General features: G+C 39.9%; 1 protein-coding gene and 1 pseudogene across 1 annotated transcript; both read right to left on the reverse strand.

Annotated features, from left to right (window-relative positions):
- Positions 1–1,482: 1,482 nt before the first annotated feature.
- Positions 1,483–2,889, reverse strand: LOC116893154 (annotated as a pseudogene).
- A 2,233-nt stretch (positions 2,890–5,122) lies between these two features.
- LOC116893155 (zinc finger protein 431-like) lies at positions 5,123–13,908 on the reverse strand. The gene is made up of 4 exons (XM_032895073.1): positions 13,786–13,908; positions 9,016–9,142; positions 8,766–8,877; positions 5,123–7,638 (listed from the first exon to the last, which is right to left on the reverse strand). The coding sequence occupies exons 1-4, from the start codon at positions 13,906–13,908 to the stop codon at positions 6,345–6,347; spliced, it is 1,656 nt and encodes a 551-aa protein (XP_032750964.1). The 3' UTR covers positions 5,123–6,344.
- Positions 13,909–17,154: the final 3,246 nt, after the last annotated feature.

Here is a 17,154-nt window from a genome sequence, read left to right on the forward strand (position 1 = left end):
ACCAATGGGAGAAGCCCTTGGTCGTGCCAAGGCTGGACCCTCCCAGTTTAGGGGAATTTCGGGAGGGGGTGAGGTGGGAATTGGAGGTGTTTGGGGAGGGGAACACCCTTATAGAAAAAGGGGAGGAAGATGGGGTAGGGGGCTTATGGCCAGGAAACTGGGAAAGGGAATAACATTTGAAGTGTAAATAAAAATATCCAAGAAAAAAAAAAGGAAGGAAGAAAGGAAAGAAGGAAGGAAGGTAGTTGTGAGTTCTAGGCCAACCTTGGCTCTAGAGACTCTGTCAGAAAACCAAAAATTAAGCAGAAATAAATAAAACTTACCAATAACCATGGGAAGCAGTCAAAGTGCAGTTTTATCAATGGGGTGTGAGAAGTCTCTTAATATGCACATTAAAATCAGAATGGGCTATGACTTCTTGTGCCCAATAAGAAGGACAGATGCTTAAGTAATGCTGTTACATACTGATGATGTAACCATGCTCTGGTAAGACTTCCTAGAGTGGGGTAGTAAGTCAAGAAGCCTACAATAACATTTCAAATCCATGCTGCTCTACTATTTCCCTTCTATTTACCTTACCTGGCTAGTTGTTACTGCATGTTGAATGAGACTGGACAGTGTTATTTTTGATAGTCACTGATTTGGCTGGTTTCTAATCTTTGTACCTGAATATTTACCTACAGTTTTAGCTTGCAGAACCTTTCCATGGTTGAAGCATTTCTGGCCCCTTTCATAGAGTCACATGAAAATGAGAAATAAGAATCGTGGAATCAAAGACTTATTTTTTAGCTGATCAGTTTAAATCCCTCTAATCCATTCCAAAGTGTTTTTATTTTCAAACTTTTGAGAAGACTCTTTATTCAGAACCTAAATCTGAAACTTAAAAAGAAACAAGACTGCTAAAGGTGGGTTTAAAGAATGGAGCCCTCTTTGCTTTGCCATTTTTATCTCCAGTTCTCTTTACTATGGTCACATCTCTACCTCATATCCATATATTGTCCAACCCAGGAATTTTCTGAGCACTAGTCAGTCTCACTTTTTGTGAATAGGTGAAGAACTGTTAGACTCATGGCTCTTGAACATATCTTGTATCATAATTAAGGTGGCATCCTTTTAAACTGGAATTTGAATTAGACCTTTCATTATTACTAAATCCCATTATGTTTCTACACAAAGATTGAATGCTTGCTTTTAGTAACATGTTTTCTATCATTTTCATAGGGCTTCTAAGTCTGTTTTAATTGGATTTTCACTTTGTACTGGAAGAGTAGAGAACTACAAAAAAATAACTAAAGTTCTTTGAGCTCATACCCCAAATGCTGGGAATAGGGTGTTTTATTTAGGACTTCATCTCTTATCCATTTTTTTCCCTTTCTTTTCTTACCACTGTTACTTTGAGACATCATGGAAAACTTAGAGGTACACACATGGAGAAGACATGATCACACAATGGAAATGGCACAGCAGCCTCCATGCCTGCACCTAACACTGGAGCTGAAGTTCTGAATTAGACAAGACACAGGGGCTGGAGGAAGAGACTAGTATTTCCCTTCGTTCTTCCTCACCCTCACCAGAATCCATGTTAACCTCCTCATAATCCTTCTCTAGGGCAGCCATGTCCTCACAAGGCTCAGAAAACTTCCTTTCCTCCATGCCCTCACCCACATACCAGTGCACAAAGTCAGGCTTGGCATACATCAGATCAAACTTGTGATCTAGGCGATCCCAGGCCTCAGCAATGGCTGTGGTATTGCTCAGCATGCACACAGCTCTCTGGACCTTGACCAGATCACCACCAGGTACCACAATGCCACAAAGGAGGCTTGCAATTAAAGCCAACCTTGAAGCCAGTAGGACTCCAGTCCACAAACTAGATGCTGTGCTTGGTCTTGATGGTGGCAATAGCAGCACTGACATCTTTGGGAACCACATCACCATGGTACAGCAGGCAGAAAGCCATGTATTTACTATGGTGAGAGTCACATTTTAACCATCTGGTTGGCTGGCTCAAAGCAGGCATTGGTGATCTATACTACAGAAAGCTGTTCATGGTAGGCTTTCTCAGCAGAGACCACAGGGGCATAGGTGGCCAGAGGGAAGTGGAAGTGAGGGTAGGGCACCATGTTGGTCTGGAATCCTGTCAAATCAACATTCTGGGCCACAGCAAATCTGAAGAAAGCAGTGATGGAAGACACATTCTGGCTAGTAAGGCAGTTAAGGTTAGTGTAGGTTGGGTGCTCAATGTTGAGGCTTCTATGACAGATATCATAGATGGCCTCAGTGTTTACCATGAAGGCACAATCAGAGTGCTAAACGGGGCTGGAGTGGTAAAGACAGAATTGTAGGGTTCAACCACAGCAATGGATAAATGGGGGCTGGATAAGTGGAGAACTCCAGCTTGGACTTCTTTCCGTGATCAACAGAGCCACTCCATAGTAGAGATGTGAACCCAGAGTCAGTTCCCTCACCAAAACTGTAGAAACACAAGACGCACTGAATACACCTACCCTGGTCAACTAGTTTGTGAATTCTGTCCAAGGCAAGGTCAATGATCTCCTTGTCAATGGTGTAGTGGCCATGGGCATAGTTATTGGCATCATTTTCTTTGCCTGTGATGAGCTACAGAGGCCGGAAGACCTGGAGGTAGGTAGTAGTGTAAACTTCATCAATAACTCTGGGTTCCAGGTCTACAAACACTGCCTGGGATGCATGCTTGCCAGCTTCTGTTTCAATGAAGGTGTTGAAGGAGTTATCTCCTCCCGCAGTGATCTTGTCACTCAGAATCTGGCCATTGGGCTGGATGCCATGTTCCAGGCAGTAGGGTTTCCAGCAGACATTGACAATCTGGATACTAACCTGGCCAACATGGATGGAGATGCACTTACACATGATACTATGAGTTAGAAGGCAAGGGTGACAGAAGCAGACAATGAGTCCTGGTTACCATTCCTGACAACTGAGAGTTGAGGTAAGCAACACAATGAGGCCCCTTATCTATTTTCGAATGTAAGTTTTTGACATTATCATTAAAAGCTTCTCTGTTAATATGCCAGAATAAAGGGAAGTTATAGGCTATTTTATTTGGTGTATTGAGTTTTAAAAATTCTTCTCACTTTACCCGAGATCAGCAAGCACCATGGAATTAGCCTGAAAAACCCAATCACCTCAAAAAAGGGTGATTTTTAAATATCAAGTCTAGCTTGATAATTGAGGATTTGCCAAATGCAGAACCATTGCTTCTTAATGAAGTGGCACAGGAAAGAGGACACATTGAACACAGGAAGAGCTTTTTTAAAAAAATTTTAAGGACTATTTTGTCAGGTCATTTGTATCCTGATCCATTGCCCTCCTCTCTTTTGAGAATATCTTATTTAAATAATCAGACCAGTCTCTTGGAATGAAGATCCTTTCTATAGACAAGACTGCAGAGACATTGATAAACCATTTCTATTTTTTAATAATCTTTACGGATTAACAGAAATATGTACTTTTTATACGACACATTATAGATTATAAGGATAGAGTTTTACCTAGATCCTTATTTAACAATGTATTACCGATCCTATAAATGATTTATAGTTAATTCTCATATACTATGTGGTTCTTGTTGCTGTCAAATATCATCCGATTGCCAGTTTTGTCTGTACCATTTCGGAGAGAATTTTGTGATCTATCTGTTCAGAATTTGACTCTGAAATTTTCAGATTATTTTGTTCAAGTTTGTTTTTATTTTAATTTTATGTACACACATGTGGCAGCTGTTTGGTGGTGGTCATAGTGAGTATGCATACATGTAAATGAAGGTGCTAGCATCCAGAGACTGTGTCAGAGCTCTTGCAGTTGACTTTCTCTTTTTTTTTTTTTTTTTTTTTTTTCGGGCAGGGGACCAACCAGGGCCTTGAGCTTGCTAGGCAAGTGCTCTACCACTGAGCTAAATCCCCAACCCCGCAGTTGACTTTCTCTAACCCTAATGCTAACCCAATCCAACCCTAAACTTAACCTATCCTGATTCCAACCCCTACAAGAACTCTAACCCTAACCCCTAACACTAAACCTAACCCCTATCCCTTCTAACCCTAACCCAATCATATCCCTAATTCTAAAATTTACTCTTACACTTACTATTAACCCTAACTTTACAGTACCCATACCCTGAACTCTTACCTATTTTTACCCCTAACCCTACGTAGGGCTATTGCTAACCCTACCCCAAACCCTACTACCACACTAACCCCAATCCAACCTATAATCCAACACTTACACTTATCCTATTCCTACCCTAACACAATTTCTCTAACCCCAATCCTAACAGTAACATTAAAACTAATTCTTAGGCTTACTCTAACCCTAACATTAACCATAATACTAACCTTAACCTTAATCCTTACCATAACCATAACCCTAATGCTCACCCTGAAGAAGACCTTAAATTTCCTATTGAAAACACATGTAGACATTTTTTTTTTAGCACATCTATAGAAGAGATTACAACAAATAGTTTACACAGTTGGTAATGCAGTACTTTTAGGGATAGAGAACTTGTAGTGCTTACATTAAAACATGCACACCAAAGTGCAGGTTAATAACAAAATACAGAGTCCTGTTAGTAAAACAATACCACATCCATTGAAGAAATTACTAAATGAAGTTTAGACATAAAAAGAAAGTACATTTTCTTGAGTTTCCTTTTGAACACTCATGTGGCCAAGCAGAGATAGTGACAAAAAACAAACAAAACAAAAACTGAATTTCTAAATGGTATAGCCATAGAATATCCATTGCCCATGCCCACAGTGACATACTTCCTCTAACAAGGCCACACACCCTTTAATATTACCACTCACTGGGTCAAGCATATTCAAATTTTCACACCCTCTAACCCTAACTCAAACCATGTTACCTTAAACCTAATCGGATCAAAAATATTACCATGACCCATAACCTTAATGACTTAACCAATTAAAACTCTAACAAGTAACCCTTCTAACCTCAACCTAACCTTGTAACCCTAACCCTTAGTAACACTAACCCTTACCTGCCAGCTAATCCTAACCCTGTGAGGTAACCATAACCCTTAACCTTGTCCAACCCCAACCTTAAACAAACTTACATCCTGTATCAATGGACATAGCTCAACCATATAATAAAACCCCCACTCATAAATCCCGATGTGTGGAAGAATTTAATCATAACTTGTCAGAGAAGTTTTTGGTTGTCAAGCTTAAAAGCTCTGTAGCATTTGGTTTGCAGTTCCACTTCTGAGGCCCTGATAGATCAGTAGCCCTATGCTAACCCAACCCTCTAAACTCCAATGGCTTGATCACAACTAATTCTTGCCATTTGGATTGACCTAGTGTTAGAGGTGTGTTGAATTCAAGTAGACCTCATGACAAAAAGGCTTTTAACACATTGAGCACATCCATATGGTTTTTCTCTAGTATGTGTTCTTTTCTACATTTGGAGATGACTGTCAGGAGCAAAGGATTCACAACATTGCTTCCATTCATATGGTTTCTCTCCAGTATGAATACTTTCCTTATAAAGAGGATTATAGAAATGTACAAAGGCTTCACCATATTCAATACATTCGTAGGGCTTCACTCCAGTGCAATTTTCATGCACTTGGTCTTAATTTAGGTTTTACTGCAGTGAAAAGATAGCATAACCAAGGCAACTCTTATAAAACACAACATTTAATTGGGGAGGCGTTGCAGATACAGAGTTTCAGTCCATTATTATCAAGGTGAAAAGCATGGCAGTATCCAGTGCTGGAAGAACAAAGAGTTCTATACCTTGATCAGAAGGCAACCAGAAGACTCTCTTCTGCTCTGGGTGGAGCTTAAGGATAAGACCTCAAAGCCAACCCCAACAGTGATACAATTCTTCAAACAAGGCCACACTTCCTAATAGTGCCACTTTCCCATGGCACAAGCAAATTTAAACCACCATCTCTGAAGATCACTGTGACCTGCAAAGGCTTCACCACTATGGTTACATTCATAGGGTTTCTGTCTAGTGTGTGTTCTTTTATGTATTTGGAGACTACTGTGACCTGCAAAGGCTTTTATTGATTATATTCATAGTGTTATTCTCCAGTATGTGTTTATGTCTTTGAAGATAATCACAAAATGCAACCATTACATTAATTAATTAATGTAATTAACCACATTAATTACATTTAGAAGGATTCACTTCAGTATGAATTATTTCATGCATTTGAAGTTGAACATGAGAGGCAAAGGACTTATCACATTGCTTAACATTCATAAGATTTCTCTCCATACGTGTTTTATGTATTTGGAGACTACGGTGTTGTGAAACAATTCATCACACTCATCATGTTTCTAAGGTTTTGCTCCAATATGCATTCTTTTATGTTTTTGGAGATTACCTGGATATGAAAAGGCTTTACCACATTGATTACATTCATAAGATTTGTCTCCAGTATGTGTTCTTATATGTCTTTGAAGAGAATCAGAAGATGCACCAGCTTTACCACGTCGACTACATTCATAGGGTTTCTCTTGAATATGGGTTCTTTCATGGACTTGAAGACGATTGTAATGTACAAAGGTTTTACAACATTGATTACATTTGTGAGGTTTGTCTCCAGTATGTGTTCTTTTATGTATTTGGAGATGACCTTGTTGTGAATGGGGTTTATCACCTTGATTACCTTCATAAGGTTTTTCTCCAGTGTGCGTTCTTTTCTGCCATTGAAGAGAATGGTTACCTATAAAGGCTTTGCCAAAGTGATTACATTCATAGGGTTTCTCTCCAGTGTGTGTTTTTTTATGCATTTGAAGATTACCTTGGTATGCAAAGACTTTACCACATTGGTTACATTCATAGGGCTTCTCTCCAGTATGTGTTCTCTTATGGTACTGAAGAGTATTGTGACGTGCAAAAGCTTTACCACACTGGTTACATTCATAGGGTTTCTCTCCAGTATGTGTTCTTTTATGGACTAGAAGACTACTGTGATGTGCGTAGGCTTTACCACATTGATTACATTTGCAAGGTTTCTCTCCAGTATGAATTCTTTCATGCCTTCGAAGTTGATCACCACAAGAAAAGGCTTTACTGCAATGCTTACATTCATAAGGCTTCTCTCCAGTATGTGTTCTTTTATGTATTTGGAGATGACAGTGTTGTGAATAGGCTTTACCACATTGATTACACTTATAAGGTTTTTCACTAGTATGTGTTCTTTTATGCCTTTGAAGAACATGGTGATCTGTAAATGCTTTACTACATTGGTTACATTCATAAAGATTCTCTCCAGTATGTGTTCTGTTATGTCTTTTAAGAGAATTAAGATAAGCAAAGGCTATACCACATTCATTACATATGTAGGGTTTCTCTCCAGTATGTATTCTCTTATGTATTTTAAGAGAATTATGATAGGCAAAAGCTTTACCACACTCATTACATTTGTACACTTTCTCTCCAGTATGTGTTCTGTTATGTTTTTGGAGATCACTGTGTCCTGCAAGGTCTTTACCATGTTGAATATCTTCACAGGATTTCTCTTCAGTATGAATTCTTTCATGCCTTTGAGGATAACCATGACGTGCAGAGGCTTTATCACCCTGAATAAATTCATAGCCTTTCCCTCCAATATGACTTCCTTCATGCCTGCAAAAGGGATTGGCACATGTGAAAGCTTTACCACATTAATTATAGCAATACATCTTTTTATCTCTATGAAATAAGTTTCTAATTTGTAAAGAGGATCAGATCGTAAAGTTTTATCACTCCGTGTGCATTCCTGGCTTCCCCTTCACTACAGGCCCTTCCGTATCTTTGAGGATAATGGTAAGCGTGTCTATTACATTGCCCACATTCGCACCATCTTTTTTCTCTATGAGGTTTTTCACGCATTTGATGAGAATTGGAAGAGCTCAAAGCTGAGTGCCTTCATAAATTTTCCTATAGTATGAAACGCACTACATTTGCATACTGAATTTGCAACGTGAACCAGAACAAACAGAGAAGAATTTCCACATTCCTAGTATTCAGGGATTTTTCTCCACTGTGAGGTTGTGGATATATCCCCAATGAGTTAGAAAACCAAAAAATTACAAACTTGTATCCCACTGAGCAAATTTTCTCAAATGGGGAACACCTTCTAATTGTTCTGGGAGAGAGAAAGAGGAACATTGCTTCTTTCAATATCCCTATGCTCTCATGGCTTATATCAATTGTGACACATGATATACCTATTAAAAGCAGAATAACAAAAGAAAGGGTTCCACACTGCACTCACATAGTTTGATTTTTGTTCATCATAGACATGTACTACATGGATTAAGGTTTCTCCCTAATATTCTTTACTCTCATAAACTGCCCCTCTAACTTAAACTTAGCAATGATACTACAAGTATACAAGTAACACTAACTTTACTATGGAATAGATGCTTATTAGATGGTGTTGGACATATACATCAATTCAATGTATCTATTTTTCTTCATATGTGAATGGTATGACTCTAAATAGATGTGTCATTTCTGCAAAATAGCTGCAATATGGCTATGACTTAATGGTAAAATGTGTTAAGGAATTGTTTGTCTTCTTTTTACAGGAATGCCATGCAAACACAAATCAGACACCTAACAATAAGGTACACAGATTTGTGAGAATTTACTAATCTCTGATACACTTAAAGCAGTGCATTTTTACACTGTTCTCTTCTTTAAAACTTCCAGGACACATTAACATTTCTTCAGAGACATATTCATACCAACTTGCACATGAACATTACCTTCCATGTCTTCTAGAATATTGACAATGTTCTTCAATATTATGGTCTTCCCAATTGCAGCCTACAATATAGTAACAGAAAACGTATGAAAAAATATTGGAAATTAGGCAACATTTAAGTTACTATTGTCAGTGAACCTGATTTATTTACCTCATTCATGCTCATTCTCAATTGAAATAATGGAAGAGCATGAGTAACAAAGAAACAGTTGTTCCCTTATTTTAAAAGTGAAATAATATTCAGTGCTTACCTATAATAGTTAGATTCCTGAGGGTCTCCAGCATCACATCTTTATAGAGATTCTTCTGTAAAGGATCCAGCAGAGCCCATTCTTCTTCAGTGAAGTTCACATACACATCATCATAGGTCACTGTATTCTAAAATATCCCACACATGTGTACAACAGAAGCAGTGATACCAACAACACTGTAAAAGTAGGCTTCACTGACATTATATTCATATAATTCTGGTGCTTTTCCCCCTTATTTCTTGGCCCAGAAGTTCTAATACCTTAGACTTCCTTCAAGTCATTTTAGAAGGAACTGAATAATGAGGTTCACATCTCTCATTTCTCTGCTCTTTGAGAAAAGGATATTGCCTGGCAAGTGAAATGCCAATTAACACACACACACACACACACACACACACACACACACACACACACACACACACACACACACACAGAGAGAGAGAGAGAGAGAGAGAGAGAGAGAGAGAGAGAGAGAGAGAGAGAGAGAGAGAGAGAGACAGAGAGACAGAGAGACAGAGAGAGAGAGAGAGAGACTGAATATGGAGCACATAACAGAGAAATTTTTAAAATTTAATAAAAATGAAGGCACAACATAACTAAACTGATGGAATACAATGAAAGCAGTGCTAGAAAACTCAGGGTTCTGAGTGCCACCAAAAAGAAACTGGAGAGGGCATACACTAATATCTTGAAAGCACACCTTAAAGCTTTAGAACAAAAAGAAGCAAACACATCTAAGAGGAGTAGACACCAAGAAATAATCCAACTCAGAGCTGAAATCAACCAAGTAGAATCAACAAAACCAAGAACTGGTTCTTTGAGAAAATCAACAATATAGATAAACCCTTTGCCAGAGGGTAGAGAGTATATCCAAATTAACAAAATCAGAAATGAAAAGGGAGACATAACAACAGACTCAGAGGAAATGCAAAAAAAAAAAAATCATCAGATCCTACTACATAAGCCTATATTCAACAAACTTAAAAATCTGGAGGAAATGCACAGTTTTCAGGATAGATACAAGGTACCAAAGTTTAATCAGGATAAGATAACCATCTTAATAGTCCCATAACTCCTAAAGAAATAGAAGCAGTTATTAAAAATCTCCCAATCAGAAGTCCTTGGTCCAGCCAAGGCTGGAACCCCAGTGAACAGGATATCAATGAAAAATATTCATAAAATTCTCACAAACTGAATCCAAGAATACATCAAAACAATCATCCATCATGATCAAGTAGGAGTCATCCCAGGGATGCAAGGATGGCTCAATATATGGAAATCCATTAACGTAATCCACTATGTAAACAAACTCAAAGAGAAGAAACCACATGATCATCTCGTTAGATTCTGGGAAAGCATTTGACAAAATTCAACACACCTTCATGATAAAAGTCTTGGAAAGATCAGGAATTTAAGACCCATACAATATACAGCAAACCAGTAGCCAACATCAAACTAAAGGGAGAGAAAATTGAAGCAATCCCACTAAAAGCAAACACTAGATAAGGCTGCATATGCTTGGCCCAGGGAGTGGTACTATTAGAAGATAAAAGAATGCAAATGGATCTGTTTTTATCTCCTTGTAAAAACCTCAAGTCCAAGTGGATCAAGGACTTCCACAGAAAACCAGATACACTCAAACTAATAAAAGAAAAAATGGGGAAGAGCCTAGAACACATGGGCACTGGGGAAAATTTCTTGACCAGAACACCAATGGCTAATGCTCTGAGACCAAGAATCAACAAATGGGACTTCATAAACTGCAAAACTTCTGTAAGGCAAAGCACACTGTCATTTGGACAAAACAGCAACCAACAAATTGGGTAAAGATCTTTGCCAATCATACATCTGATAGAGGGCCAATAACAAAACTATACAAAAAACCCCAAGAAGTTAGACTCCAGAGAACCAAATAACCCTATTAAAAATGGGGTACAGAGCTGAACAAAAAATTCTCAGCTGAGGAATATCCAATGTCCGAGAAGCACCTAAAGAAATGTTCAACATCCTTAGCCATCAGGGAAATGCAAATCAAAACAACCCTGAGATTCCACCTCCCACTAGTCAAAAGATCAAAAACTCAGGTGAAAACGGATGGTGGCAAGGATGTGGAGAAAGAGGAAAACTCCGCCATTGTTGCTGGTATTGCAACCTGGTACAACCACTCTGGAAATCAGTCTGGAGGTTAATCAGAAAAAAAAAAAAAAAAAAAAATGGACAGAGTACTACTTGAGGACCCAGCTACACCACTTCTGGGCATATACCCAAAAGATGCTCCAACATATAAAAAGGAAACATGCTCCACTATGTTCCTAACAGCTTTATTTATAATAGCCAGAAGCTGGAAAGATCTTAGATGCCCTTCAACAGAGGAATGGATACAGGAAATGTGGTACATCTACACAATGGAGTACCACTCAGCTATCAAAAACAATGACTTCATGAAATTCTTAGGGAAATGAATGGAACTAGAAAATACCATCCTGAGTGAGGAAACTCAGTCATAAAAGAAAACAAATGCTATGCACTCACCGATGAGTATACATTAGCCCAAAAGCTCAAAATACCTAAGAAAAAATTCACGGATCATATGAAGCCCAAGAAGAAGGGAGAACAAAATACTCACAGGAGGAAATACAGGAACTAGGAGCAGAGCAGGGTCTGAAGAAAAGGTCATTCAGAGACTGCCACATCTGGGCATCCATTCCACATGCAGACACCAAATCCAGTCACTACTGCTTGAAAGGAAAATTATACGAATTCTAGGTTTAGAGATACAAAATTAAAAGAATAAACCCCAAAAGGCCACAGACCCAGGGCTAAGCCCTGCAGCCAGGACTAGCAAGCCATAAAAGATAAAGAAAAGGAATGCAGGAACCAGCCTGAGTTAATGGGACTGATTCATGGGACATCTGGCAGGAAGACATCTCCCCCCAGCTCACTCAGGGCCATATTTCAACTAGGTGTCCTCCAGACCCTGATAAGCCCCTGACTTCTAACACGTACTCTTTCTGCTTTGTTCTCACTGCTATGTTTGAATGAGCCAATTATATGTAACCACGCCAAAACCCCCTAGCTTTCTCTATATAACCCTCTGACTTTTGAGTTTCGTGTCCGACACCTCTGTCTCCTGCATGGAATATGTGTCGGCCCAGAGATCTCTGTAATAGGTCTCTGTAATAAACCTCGCCTTTGCTTATTACATCCAAAATGGTCTCTCTGTGTCTGGGGTCCGCGATTTCCCAAGACTTGAGTAAGGGTCTCTCTGCGTGGGATCTTTCACTGCTGATGCCAGGAAGTGCTTGCTGACAGGAGCCTGAAATGGGTGTCTCCTGAGAGGCTCTATGAGAGCCCTACTGATACAGATGAAGATGCTTTCAGCTAACCATCAGACTGAACAAGGGGACCTCAAAGGAAGAGTTAGAGAAAAGACTGAAAGAGCTGATGTGGTTTCAACCACACAGGAAGAACAACAATATCACCCAACCAGACCCCAACAGAACTCCCAGGGACTAAACCACCAACCAGTGAGCACACATGGAAGGACCCATGGCTCCAGCCACATATGTAGCAGAGGATGGCATTGTTCAGCATCAATAGGAAGAGAAGCCCTTGACCGAGTGAAGGCTCGTTTCCCTAGTGTAAGGGAATAAAGGGCATTGAGGTGAGAGTGGGTAGATGGGAGTGGGAGCATCTTCATAGAAGCAGGGGAAGCAGGAGGAGGTATGGGAGAACAGGAAAAGGGAATAACATTTGAAATGTAAATACATAAAATAAATACACAAGAAAAATAAAATTTAAAAAAAGGAAAAAGAATCTTGGTCTAAAAAAAAAAGAATAGGAAATAGCCTGGCAAGAGAAATGCTAATTGAGAGGGGGGGAGGGAGAGGGAGAAGAGAGGAGGAGGAAGAGAGACACACAGAGAGAGAGAGAGAATGTACCAGAAAAACTGTATGAATGATGACTAACTACAAAAAATGATAGGCAAGCAGGGTGTATTGACTCATGCCTGCCTATAACCCCACCATTCAGGAGCCAGAGGCAGGTGTATCTCATTGAGTTGTACACCAGCCTGGTCTAAGCAGAAGAGCCAGAGATATATATTCAGACCCTGTCGCCCCTGTAAAAAACAATCAAACAAGAAAGACAGAAAGAACTCAGAGGTTTTACTCAAGTTCCTACAAAGAATTATACATTCACTCCAGTTCTGTATTCATCTTGTAGAATCCTGAAGTGCCCCGGTTTCCCTATAACAATAATGGGATCTTACTGAAAGGGAGTGCATGTTTCAACAGTTACAAATGGACAGATGAAACTATTAGCAACGTAAATGTTGATCCTAAATGAATGACTTTGGGCAGGAGAGATGGCTCAGCAGTGAAGAACCCTTGCTGGTCTTGGAAATAACTGTGCTTAATTGTCAGAACTTACAAGGGGGCTCACAACTATTCTTTACCCCAAGCTATGAATTTGCAGGCCATCTTCTGACTACTATGAGGACCAGGCATTCATGAAGTGCACATTCGTGTATACAGACAAAATAATATTCATTTTAAAAAATCAAAACGAACACAGCAGGTAGGAAGAATTGTGTGCACCTGCAATTCAGTGACTCGAAAGCTGAGGCAGTCAAGCTCAGGCAGTATTAGTGTCATGAACACAGGCCATCCTAAGAGGGAGAACATTCTCTCTCCCAAGTTTCAAAATTCACAGCATGGATGAAGATCAACACAACAGCATAAGCTCGGCATGAACCTAAACCTACATTACAGGACCATCAGCCAAATGATTTAAAAACAAACTAAAAGCCAGGCAGGTTGGCCCACATATGATCCAGCATTCTGGGGACACAGTAAGGTAGACCTTTAAGGTCCAGGCCTCTGTGTTCCACATACCGACTTTTAGGACAGCCAGGGATACACAGAGAAACTTTGTCTTCAAAACCAAAAACAACAAAATTAAAAATATAGAAACACCAACCTCATAAAAAAGCTTAGCACTGGAGGACAATTGCTTCTGCTGCATCTTGCGTGATTTACTATAGAGTCTATAATGGTGAAGGCAAGACAACATGAGAAAAAAGCTGACTGATTAGGTTCAACCACAGCACAGTACACATACACACACACACACACACACACACACACACACACACACACACACACACACACACACACACACACGTCAAGAGACACTCAAATATCATCCCAAATAACGAATCTAGAACGTTTCCTCCTACAAAAGCTTCTATTGAGAGCACTGAGTTGGCCAGAGCCAGGCTGACTCCATGACAGTCTGCAAACTGGCAGTTGGGAGACTAGGTCTAAGTTTCAGTTTCCCTATATTGGAAAAGCCCAAAACAAGTCAATTCTGTCAGAGCCTCCAGGGTCCCCAGCAATGTTTGATCCCTGCTGAGCCCTGCTGATACATGTAGAAGCCTTTTGTTCCTAACAAAGAGATGCCCTGGGGGTATCAACACACCTGGGTGATGATCCATTCCTTCCTGACTTTTGTTCTCAGTCTTTGTTCCTGGGATTTAGGCTGGTCTTCCTGGATTTCTCCCCAAAAAATTTGGGGCACATAATCAGGCTTTTGTTACTGAAGCCTTAAGCCAGGTTTCCCCACTGTGCTTCCTAGATTTTTCTACCTAGTCAACGTGGGGTATATATTCGTTGAATAAAGCTACAGAATTGGCATTCTTTCTTAACACAAAAGATCCGCATATGTGTGTTTTTTAATCCCGAAGGCTTACACCCAGTTTTGGGCATCGACACAATTTCAGGAAAATCAACCCTCACTGGCAGCCAATCAGGAGCTGTCAGGAACTGCTCCCAATACCAGGCCTGAGCCGAGAATAGTTGTTCAGCAACAGTTCCAAAAGTAACCTAAATTTCCCAGAATTCTCCAGAACTTTACCAATCCCAAAGACAGCTATACCTCTGGAAATAGAGCAAATCAGTAAGTACTGAAGTCACCTACTCCTTCCTGGAATCCCCCAAATTGGCTTTAAATTGGGCTTACAAGGCTTATGTCTGTCTCTATCCTAGTGAATTGTAGACCCTTGCATTCTGGAATTCTGCAGAATAAAACACTCTTTGCTTTTGCACACTGGGGTCTTCCCTTAGTGATTCTTGGACCCTAACGTTATAAGCTCTCCCAAAAAGCCACAAAGGAGAGACAAGTGTTCAAAGACATTATCCTATTCCTATCCTATTCCTATCCTATCCTATTGAGCTTTCTGACTCAATCAACTACATTCTGACTTTGGTTACTATAGGTTCATAGCATTCCATGATGGAAATACATTTAGTCTAACTTCAATGATCCTAACAGTCTACAAGAGCTGTTACACTGTTCAAATGCCCAAAGTCTCTCCTGACACTCAAGACAAATCTCTTGATCGCCACATCTTGTAAAAATCAGAAAGCCAGCTATATCTTTCCTACACATAATGGCACAGAATACTTTTGAATTCCAATACAGTAGGATGTGTATAGAATAAAGGAAGTTTGGACCAAAGCAAGAAACCCAGCAGGGGAAACACCAAATCATGTAACTCTATCTCATGTTTCAAAAGGCTTAGATGGCCCTATCCCTGCAACTTCACATACATCTCTCAGTTTAGTTTCTTCCGCCCACTATATGCAGCTCACCATGGCAGGTGTCTCATAGCTTAGGTATCTCAACATCTTGTGCTGTCAAAGTGCAGCTTAGGCTTCATCCTACAGGTTCATGCTATGCTCTCTCACAGTATCTTCCCTCACTGGGGTTATGAATCTGCCAAACAGGGATGGCTAGAAGAGTGCTGAACTGAAACCACAAAGGAAGACTCTATGAGCTTAAATTTTGCATCATTCTTGATTCCAGAACTTGGGTGACCATGCCAAGTTTGGATTCTAAATTTGGATGGAACCTGCCATGCTTGGACCTCAGCTCTAGTAGGTTTTGTATGAAGTTCCTGCCTAAGTCTATGAGTCACTTTGCCTCCTCCTTTGATTAGGTGAAGGCTAAGCATGAAAGAGTGTTTGTTTGCCTTGAGGTATCTTCTTAGGCTTCCAATCATGGTAAGGACCTTCTCTTTAATGGTGAAAATCTCTTTGAAAATTCCTTCCTCTGTTTTAGTATTTGACTGTCATCTGTAACTTCCCAGTGCTGTTTTTCTCTACAAACCACAGAGTTTGAATTTAGCTCTGCTGGACTTGTTGCTTTCTTTTCATTTTAGTGCTGAATGAATCAGTAGTAATAATCATCTGATACATTCAATATACTATATCTAGGCATACAGGTCATTACTTTTAATTGTTTACTCAACTTCTCAGGGTATAGGCAAAGTAAGAAAGATTTGGGGTCAGAACACCACACAAATGACCTCTAGCTAAATTTCTCATGGAGTCCATTTTCTACCGAAATCCTATGACCAGACAGTCCCTCAACACACTTCTCTTCCAGGTCTGACAAGAATAGCTGACTAAGCTCTGAGTACAGCTTTTGCTGTTGGCCATCTCAAGTTGAAGAAATGGGAGGTAACCTGCCCCATATTTGCTTTAATCCTTGGTATTGAGACCCTGCATTCCCATGTCCCTCTGCTGAGCTAAACAGCCAGTACTCGTTCCCCAACATCTGCAGAGGAGTGGATGCCTCCTGCATTTGAAGGGGGAACACAAAAGGCAGCACATCCTTGTCTCTGCACATCAGCATTGACCCCAGGTGCCAAAACTTGCACTCCTTTCAGTGCTATATCTACACTGGCAGCACTTCCCAGGTGCAGATGGCTCCTGTCTTTTAAAGAGGCAAAAACTAGTGTCCTTGAAGTGATAATGACCCACTCGAGCTATGGGAAAGAGGCAATTAAGCAATCACATTTTGTTGTTGTTGTTGTTCTAACTTGCTTTGCTACTCCACTGCTGAGATTGAATCCTCTAATCAAAGGCATCTTAGGACTTCTGTCCTGTCAGATCACAATCCATCATTTTAGGAGCTGAGGATAGAAACTAAAGCTTCAAGAAAATAAGTTTCAAAACAAAACAAACAAAAAGCAAAAATCAAACAAACAAACAAAATCACCAATAGATAAGCATTGTTTACTGGCTTGCCCTCTCCTTTGGTCACTATCTAATGCTCAGCTACCTCTCTTCCTCA

Source organism: Rattus rattus, chromosome 2 (genome assembly GCF_011064425.1).
Source record: "Rattus rattus isolate New Zealand chromosome 2, Rrattus_CSIRO_v1, whole genome shotgun sequence".
NCBI classification, from domain to species: Eukaryota; Metazoa; Chordata; class Mammalia; order Rodentia; family Muridae; genus Rattus; species Rattus rattus.

Coding starts and splice junctions, on each gene's coding strand:
- LOC116893155 (XM_032895073.1), bottom strand. CDS start 13,908: ATGTGGAACACAGAGGCCTGGACCTTAAAGGTCTACCTTACTGTGTCC. Junction 9,143..13,785: donor ATCATTTGGCTGATGGTCCT/GTAATGTAGGTT, acceptor GGGATATTTTAG/AATACAGTGACCTATGATGA. Junction 8,878..9,015: donor CAGGAATCTAACTATTATAG/GTAAGCACTGAA, acceptor AGTAACTTAAAT/GTTGCCTAATTTCCAATATT.